Here is a 9,159-nt window from a genome sequence, read left to right on the forward strand (position 1 = left end):
ACGGGAGGGGCCACAGCAGTGAGAGGCCCGCGTACCGCCAAAAAAAAAAAAAAAAAAAAAAAAAATCATCTTGGCACTTTCGGCCGTCTCTGTGGGTGGAACCCTCGTGTCCCTGAGCCCAGCCACGACAGCTGCCAGCACCTCAGCCCTCTCGTTCAGTCTACACTCACCTACGCCCTCTCCCCCACCGCCTTATTCTGAAGCCGATCTCACACCAAGCATCTTTTCACCTATAAGGTTTTCTGTACATGTGACTGAAAGATACGGAGTCTTTACAAACACGGCCACAGTACCCTTAACACGCAAAGTAGTGCCGTTGCCGGTTCCCTGAGAGGTCCGGGCAGTGTCCCCAAGCCTCGGCCTCTGACGCTCCTGCTTCTCCTCACAGGCCTCCGGTGTTCCAGCAGCCCGTCATCTTTCTAGGGGCGGATGTCACGCACCCACCTGCCGGGGACGGGAAGAAGCCGTCCATCGCTGCCGTGAGTGTCGCCCCCTGCCGGGTCCCCTGCGGGTCTGTGTTGCTGCGTGATCAGCATCTCCGTACTTCTTGGCCCTTTCCTTGTCTGATCAGCATGAACAGTGCAGCAGGGTGGCCTGGTGGGGTCATGTCCCTGGCACTCGCCGTCTGGTTCCCTCTGGGTGGCACCTGCAGGCGACTGGTTTCAGGCCAGCTTGCCTTTGGGACACCCATCACTCTTAGGGGCCGGAATCTTGGAGTCATGTGTGGAGGTGCACATGGCTTTGGGAAAACAGTGTGCGTGAAAGAATTAGGAACACTGTCGCTGTCACTGTCACCAGGTACCTTCTCTGGGCTGATGTAATTCAGCCACATCTAATCACAAGCAGAATTAGGGGTTCAGGACAATCGTTGATTTTTTTACTAGGTCCCTCGGGCAAACTTTTATTCTTTGGAACACGTGTATAAACACTACAGCCACACACTCGGAAGAATTGTAAAGGTGGTGGGTTTGCATGTGACGAGCCCTCTCCCGGACCCCCCTCCCCACCAGAGCGGGGGCCCTCGGGGCGCCCGCTGAACCCGCGTTGCCCCGCAGGTCGTGGGCAGCATGGACGCCCACCCGAACCGCTACTGCGCCACCGTGCGCGTCCAGCAGCACCGGCAGGAGATCATCCAGGACCTGGCGGCCATGGTGCGCGAGCTTCTCATCCAGTTCTACAAGTCCACGCGCTTCAAGCCCACCCGCATCATCTTCTACCGAGACGGTGTCTCCGAGGGGCAGTTCCAGCAGGTCGGCCATCTCCCCCGCTTTTTCCCTGCCCTCTTCTCGGTGTCTTCCACTCACCTGTTCCTCAGCAGGACAGCTCCTTGGGCTCGCTAATGAAGACAGGGGTGTGGTTTTCGTTCTGCCCCCAGGTTTATCTGGTCACCGTGCGGGCGGTAGCGATGGGCTCGGGGTTGTCAGCTCCCTGCGGCAGGTCGGGCGGAGAGGCCTGTCCAGGCGGACTCGGGCCAGCACACGCCAGCCAGGGGCCCTTCCCGCCTCCAGGCTTTGCCTTGTAGGCTGTGGGGAGTCTCTGGGGGGCAGGGACACCGCTGTGTGCGAAGGAGGGGGCGGGCCGGAGCGGAGGCAGCGCAGAGCGGGGTGAGGACAGTGGCCAGGCGGAAGGTAGGTGGGAGCCCTTTGGCGTAGTCAGCAGGACGCAGCCACCGCTTGGACGTGCGGGGAGAGGCGGCACCTTAGGGGACGTGTGGGGCATCGCCTTGAGGAAACGTCTGCAAGGCAGGGGAGCCTCTTAGACACCGGGGCACTGGAGGAGGGGCAGGTGAGGACAAAAGGGGGTTGGTTGCTATGCTCCGGGTGAAAGCACCCGCAGCGTCTCCAAGTCGAGGGGGCTGTGGGCAGCAGTGAATCCATCCGAGCCTGGACCTCGGGGCACTGACGCCCTTAGCGTGTCCATGCGTGGCCAGGACTAACGCCACCTCCACCCCTTCCGCGTCTCCAGTGCACGCTTCGTCGAGAGACGGTAGCAGGGAAGGCAGAAGTATCCGATGCTGCAGGAGACCCGGCCAGACAGGAAGACATCCTGAGAGGCACTCCAGTGTGTCCCAAGGCCCCAGGCCACCTTGCTAGGCAGGCGGGGTCGCACGTGACAAGGCGCGGGTGCCAGTGCCTTCCTGGTCCAGAGTAGGAGCAGCTGAGGCCACAGCGGGCAAGGGCGACGGCTTCGAGGTTCCTTGACCGTCTGGTAGCTCCTGGCCAGGGCCCCTGATTCGGAGCTTCTGTGGGAACCTGGCTCGGGGGCTCCTGTGCCGCCTCTCGGGTCCGGATCCAGCTTGTGCCAGCCGACCTCAAAGCCCCTCTTACACAAAACCGTCTGGTTCCCTCCGTTGGGAGATGTTCTCCCCTCTTCTGCGCACCCGTTCACCCTCTGTCATGGGCATTCTTACTACAGAAGAGGGTGTGTGTCATCCTCCGTTTTCTCTCTCTGTGAATGCGCTCCACATCTTACAGAATCACCACAATGGGGTTTCTGGACCCAGAACCCAAGACGTTTTTTTTTTTTTTTTAACATCTTTATTGGAGTATAACTGTTTTACAATAGTGTGTTAGTTTCTCCTTTACAACAAAGTGAATCAGTTATACATATACATATGTTCCCATATCTCTTCCCTCTTGCCTCTCCCTCCCTCCCACCCTCCCTATCCCACCCTTCTCGGTGGTCACAAAGCACAGAGGTGATCTCCCTGTGCTATGCGGCAGCTTCCCACTAGCTATCTAATTTACATTTGGTAGTGTATCAAGACGTATTTTTGAGACATCACAACACAACATCTGATGAGGGCAGTTGCTGAAGCCCTGAGGTGTGTGGTCACTGTAGCAGCCATCACCACCCCGTGCCAGGCTGTGTGCCTGTTCGCCTCTGACACCGGTGGGGGAGCAGAGACAGTGCCAGCATCCTTGTACCCTAACTCCTGGTGCTTCACAGGTGACTTTAGTCTTCACAGCAAGCTTGCAAGGTGGGATGTTCCCATTTTAAAACTGAAAAAACTGGGGATCAGACAGGGTGCATGGCTTTCCACAGCCACACAGTTACTTAGTGGTAGAGCTAGGATTTGAACTCAGGTCCAGGTCCTAAGCCAGTGGTGTTTTGGGTTTTTTTTGTTTTGTTTTGTTTTGTTTTTTACTAGATTCTCTCCATCTTCTCCAATCCAAAAATAAGCTGTTGGATTGATTTGTTCATGTATGTGTTTCCCACAGTGTGCCTCATGTCCACGGTGGGTGGTAGCACTTAGAACATTCCAGAGACCGTGCTCAGCCCGTTTCTCCATTATCTAACCTAAACCATTTAACCACGAAACCTGGGTATCGTTTGCTCCATGATATTAGTGAAGAAACAGGCTCAGAGAGACAGAATCACACAGGTAACAACAAGCTAGTGGAACTACAAGCCTTAACGTAAATATGTATCAAACGTACACATGATTAAGGGGTTCATTCCTAGGTAGCGAGAGGCCTGAGAACATAATAATGATCCTCAGAAGTGTTCTTCTTTCTTTCCATAGGTTCTTCACCACGAGTTACTGGCTATCCGAGAGGCATGCATTAAGCTAGAAAAAGACTACCAGCCGGGGATCACGTTCATAGTGGTCCAGAAGAGGCACCACACTCGGCTCTTCTGCACCGACAAGAATGAGCGGGTGAGTGTCCTCGACCCTGGGCTGTGCAGCCTCGAGGGACACGGGTCTCACGCCCCGCACCACCTCCCAGGCTCTTGGGAGACCCGGCCCTTCGTGGCGACCCAGCCTGAGACGTTGGAGGAGGGCTCTCCTCAGTTTGGTGAGAAGTTTGAACCTGCAAACCCCACAGGTCCGGGATAGGTCCAGGCAGATGTCATTTATCCGATAAGGAAATTACCAAAGGTGAGGTTTCGGGGCCAGTTAGCAGCCATGGTCATTGACAGCATAGTGTAAAGAATGCGGGAGAATGCAGTAAAGTGGGGAGCCCACGGGGTGGTTGGAGTGCTGGAAGAGGGCCTGGGGAGCTCACTCAGGGGTCTGGTCTGGAGAAACACCGAAAGACAGCGGTGTGCAAGCTCCTCTTCCCTCTCCTGGCTGTCCCAGAACAAGAGCCACGAGCATGCAGGAGACTTAGGACTTGTAGTTGTAACTGCTGAGAATTGTCCACAGTTGGAGAAAGATCAGAACCCTTAGGTTAAAAGCCCTCTCCTGTTCCCAACAGGATAAATAAGAATAAATCCATACCTAGACACATTGTCCTAAAACCGCACAGCGTCAAAGTAACTGCATGAGAAAAAAGACCTCCCAGAAGGGAAGGACATTCCATCAGACTGTCCGCCAGCAGGGCTGGGAGTCGCGGGTTAGTGTCCACGCGGTGCCGCCCGCTGATGCCACGGTGGCCCCACAGCACCGAAAATGCTTCTTGCCTAAATGGAAGACAAAATGCAAATTGAGGGTCAATAGCGAGGAAAAGGGATACTCTGTCAGGATCACCGAGAAGATATAACAGCTGTGAGCGTGGAGGTACCTCACGCCATGACCTAAAAATATGTAAAGAAAAAAAGTGAAGCAAAAACAGACAGAATTTCAAGGAGAAATTGACAAACACACCATCAAAGAGGTCTGTTTTAACAGACCACTATCAGAGAGTGAAACGGGCCCAAGTTAGTAAAAACTGAAAATGGGAAGAAAGGAATGAGCCAGACCTGACAGACAGAACTCTGCCTGTGACAGCTGAGCTCACGCTGAGGGCTGACATGAGCTGGCGTTGTCCCAGGTCACAAAAGAGGTCTCAGGAGATTGCCAGACCTCGGTATTCTACCAACCACATTTTTTTAAAAAAATTTATTTATTTATTTTGGGGGGCTGCATTGGGTCTTCGTTGCTGCGCCCGGGCTTTCTCTAGTTGCGGCGAGCGGGGGCTACTCTTCGTTGCGGTGTGCGGGTTTCTCATTGCGGTGGCTTCTCTCGTTGTGGAGCACGGGCTCTAGGCGCGCGGGCCCTACAGTGCTCGGGCTTCAGTAGTCGCGGCGCTCGGGCTCAGTAGCTGTGGCTCGCGGGCTCTAGAGCGCGGGCTCGGCAGCTGTGGCGCACGGGCTTAGCTGCTCCGTGGCATGTGGGATCTTCCCGGACCAGGGCTCGAACCCGTGTCCCCTGCATTGGCAGGCGGATTCTTAACCACTGCGCCACCAGGGAAGCCCCTTTGCGGTTTTAAAATCTGCAAAGTAACACAACATAATGCTAACGGAGACTTAAATATGTAGCAGAGAATAAAAGCATGTGTGGGAATAATAAGGTCTAGATTTGAGACTGCAGCATGGAAGGGATACAAAGGTAGGCACTCTTTTCAAATATTTTACTTATTTAAAAAATCTGGGACTTCCCTGGTGGTGCAGTGCTTAAGAACCCGCCTGCCAGTGCGGGGGACACGGGTTCTATCCCTGGTCCGGGAAGATCCCACATACCGCGGAGCAACTAAGCTTGTGCGCGGCACCTACTGAGCCTGCATGCCTAGAGCCCGTGCTCCGCAACAAGAGAAGCCACTGCAGTGAGAAGCCCACGCACCGCAACGGAGACTAGCCCCCGCTCACCGCAAGTAGAGAAAGCCCACGCGCAGCAACAAAGACCCAACGCAGCTATAAATAAATAAACAAATAAATGAACAAATAAATAAATAAATAATCTGAAGGTGTAAAAAAAGGTTGAGAAGAAGTAAAAACACACACACACACACACACACACATCTGAAGGTGCAGAGGGGTTACACTGGAGATTCTCTTTTTTGTATGTATATTTGAAATTGCACGACTGAAAAAAAAAAAAATCAACCAGTGACTTCGTGACTGATTGGGAGTTTTGCTGTCCCAGTGGCGTAGCTGGATGTTTGGTGGTTATCGATGCTGGTGTGTACGCTGAGAGTGAAGTGGTGTGGTAGAATTTGTAGTCCCCCCCACACCCCAGCTCCTTGGACGGCCTCTGGTGGAGCCACCCGCCCTCCCTGCCGTGGTGACTGAACCCCCCAGTAGAGTGGGGAAGCTCTTGACAGCTGCCAGGGTTTTCTGGCTCTTCTGCCTCGAGTACCGTGTGCGTGTGTATGTCCGCGCGCGCGCGCGCGCGGGCGGGCGCGCGCACGTGGGCAGGTGACGGCTGTCATGTGTCCGTCGTCTGGTCTTAGATTTGTTATGTTGGTGACCGTTTCCATCTTGGCCTCAACAATAATGAAGACCCTTCAGGTGGTCCACGCAGATGCTTCAGTGAAGGGAAGACTCTGCATTTCCCTCGGGGGCCTTTATGAGATGGTGAAAAATAACCCCAGCCCAAAGAGAACAGGAATTAATTGGATTTCAGCTGTTAGTATATGCTAAATTTTAATGCCACAGCACTGAGCACACGTGCTGGCCAGTTTAAGGACTTCAGAGCGGAAGGGAGTGTGGCCGCGTCCCGCCCGCCCGCCCGCCCGCCTCGCCCTGCTGCCCCCGGCATGTCTAACGGGCTCTGTGTTGCTGAAGGTGGGGAAGAGCGGTAACATCCCAGCGGGGACCACCGTGGACACGAAGATCACCCACCCGACCGAGTTCGACTTCTACCTGTGCAGCCACGCCGGCATCCAGGTGAGGCCAGAGGCCCGCGCCGCGCAGTCTCGGTGCCTCGGGGGGCCGTCCGCACATTCAGCAAACACCCGCAGAGCACAGACCTGTGCCCGGTGCTCCGGCGGGCCCTGGGGATGTGGTGGTGAACAGCACGGACGGGGCTCCGGTCCATCCCGAGGGGTCGCAGGCGGTTGACCGGTGAACCGTGGAGGCTGAGAACCGTCAGGTGCTGGGGACGGAGGACCCACTGGGGTGCTGTGCTGGGGCGGGAGCGGCTTCCCATTTTAGCCGAGATGAGGTCCCGGAGGAAGGAGCAGTGAGTGCGAAGGCCAGGCAGGCTGGCGGGGACAAGTGGCATCCCTGTGTGCTTGGAGCTTGGCGAGCTCGATGGGGTCTGGGAGGTGACAGAGGGGCGGGGCCGGCCTGCGTGCCCTCCACGCACGGGCACTGGTGTGCGGGGAAGGTCCCCGTGTGGCATATCTTCCCTCCCGGCGAAGGGACCCACAGCTTGCCAGGAGTGATTCTGAGAGAATGTTGCCACCTCAGAAGTGCCACGTCCAGCGTACCTGTTGTCAGAGCTGAGCCACCAGGATCTGCGAGGCTGTGCCCCTTGGGACAGGAGGAACTTAGCTCTGGGTGCCTGTCCTGCTTCACCACAGAGGGGCTTTTGGGTGTTTCAAGTTATAAGTGAGGACTTATATCCTCAAATCCCCAAGGGATTTGAACTTAAACTTGGAGGGCTTACCGTAAACTTTGTGCTTCTGCCACGGGAAATACACCTGCACGTCCTTCACATCACCGTGGCTCTAGAACAGGGCTTGGCAAACTGGCCTGTGGGCCGCATCCAGCCTGTCGGGGTGCAGCCTGAGGGCTGAGCGGTGTTTACATTTTTAAAGGTTGTTAAAAAGGAAGAAGAGGAACGTGGCTCAGAGAGGACGGAGGCTTCCGCAGTGTTTCCCGGGCACGTCTGTCCCCATGATGGCTTCCGTGTCGGGCGGGCGCTTTTTCTGTAGAGGCCACCCCGGCTTCCATCACAGTCTGTCTTTCCTGGCTTCCCTCCTGGTGGGTGGAGCCCTCGCCCCCCTGGGCTTCTGGTTTGTTTAAGGGGTAAACCTGTCTTCCTCCATTTTCTGCGCAGGCACTTTCTAATGGGGGAAATCTCGCACTGGAGACATTTAAGTGCTGTGACAAAATTGGCCTCAAGGGGTCCCGCTCTGCTGTGGTTGCCATGTCCTCGGCACACCCTCTGATACAAAATACCCCACTGCCCGCAGGCCCCCATGACAGCCACCGATTAAACGCTGCAAGTGGGGCGCAGAACGGGTGCCTCATCAGAGGATAAGAGCATCTGCCGCCCACCGGTCCGCGGGAGCCTGGACACAGACAGAGAGTCGGGAAGGGCCTGCTGGCTGGCTTGGCTTGAGCGGCAGGGAAGGCGGGCGGGGAGAAGCCAGAGAAAGGCCCTTCCGTCAAGTGCGCTCCTAGCTGACCGGTCACGGGTGCCCTGGCAAGCAGTGCAGCGGCCGTGCCGGCACCCGAGCCCCAGCGGGCGCTCCGCCTGGGGCATGGGCCAGGCGACCAACCCCACCTCCTTCAGTTTTGAAAGATTCCAAACTGCATGCACTGCACCAAATAAATATATGTTCGAACTCCCATTTTAAAGGCGTTAATATGTAACTTATTAGAGATTTCTTCTTGCCTTTATAAATAAAGCATTGTCGAAAACCTAGTATATACAAATGACATTATCCTCCAAACAACCATTTCTGTATTATATCTTTCCTATGAGTTTTCTCTACACAAATAAATGTATGTATAGTCTGTTATTTTACCAGTAGGGGGTCATAGACTATGTGGCTCTGATGCCTGTTTATAATGATACGTAATAGGATAATATAAATACCTTCTTGTCACTGAACGGCCTCCCACTGTATCCTCTGTGAAGGATTCTACTGTGGGGTGGAAGCAGAGCTTCTCTCGGCAGCACCCTTTTGCAGGTGAGTTCTGGACTTCTCTCTTGCATGTTTACCTCTCTGACCCTCTGATCTGCTTTTAGGGAACAAGCAGGCCTTCCCACTATCACGTGCTTTGGGATGACAATCGTTTCTCTTCCGATGAGCTGCAGATTCTCACCTACCAGCTGTGTCACACCTACGTGCGCTGCACGCGCTCCGTGTCCATCCCGGCGCCAGCATACTATGCTCACCTGGTGGCCTTCCGGGCCAGGTACCACCTGGTGGATAAAGAACATGATAGGTGAGTGGCATGCCTTTCCTGGCTGGGGTCGTTTCTGCAACAGGCTTTGGCAGCTGCTTTTCTGGAATGGGAAGCAGTGGGGTCCCAGTGGCTGGAGCCGACCCTGACACAGACACCCAAAAGCTAGCATCTTCACCGCCATTTGTTAGCTGTGTGGCTGCCTCCCCAGATGGCTGGTGCGTGGTCCTAACTTAGCTATCAGTGTGCTGCCTCATGGTGCGTTAAAGGCTGCGCTCTCTCTCTCTCTCTCTCTCTCCTCTCTCTCTCTCCTCTCTCTCTCTCTCTCTCTCTCTCTCTCTCTCACCCCCCCTCCCTCTCTCTCCCCCCCTCCCT

General features: G+C 55.2%; 1 protein-coding gene across 6 annotated transcripts in view; it reads left to right on the plus strand.

Moving 5' to 3' along the window:
- The window catches only part of AGO2 (argonaute RISC catalytic component 2), a 111,731-nt gene that overhangs the window by 91,416 nt on the left and 11,156 nt on the right, over positions 1-9,159 (plus strand). For 3 of the 6 annotated variants that reach the window (XM_024129412.2, XM_055091047.1, XM_007111656.3), the window contains exons 14-18: positions 389-479; positions 1,056-1,250; positions 3,527-3,661; positions 6,490-6,591; positions 8,627-8,826. In XM_024129412.2, coding sequence (XP_023985180.1) covers positions 389-479; positions 1,056-1,250; positions 3,527-3,661; positions 6,490-6,591; positions 8,627-8,826 — 723 coding nt within the window. Of the gene's footprint in view, positions 1-388; positions 480-1,055; positions 1,251-3,526; positions 3,662-6,489; positions 6,592-7,466; positions 7,633-8,515; positions 8,568-8,626; positions 8,827-9,159 lie in introns of those variants that run through there. The other 3 variants (XM_024129414.3, XM_028500247.2, XM_024129413.3) reach the window with 3 other exon arrangements.

This window comes from Physeter macrocephalus, chromosome 15, assembly GCF_002837175.3.
Source record: "Physeter macrocephalus isolate SW-GA chromosome 15, ASM283717v5, whole genome shotgun sequence".
NCBI lineage: Eukaryota > Metazoa > Chordata > Mammalia > Artiodactyla > Physeteridae > Physeter > Physeter macrocephalus.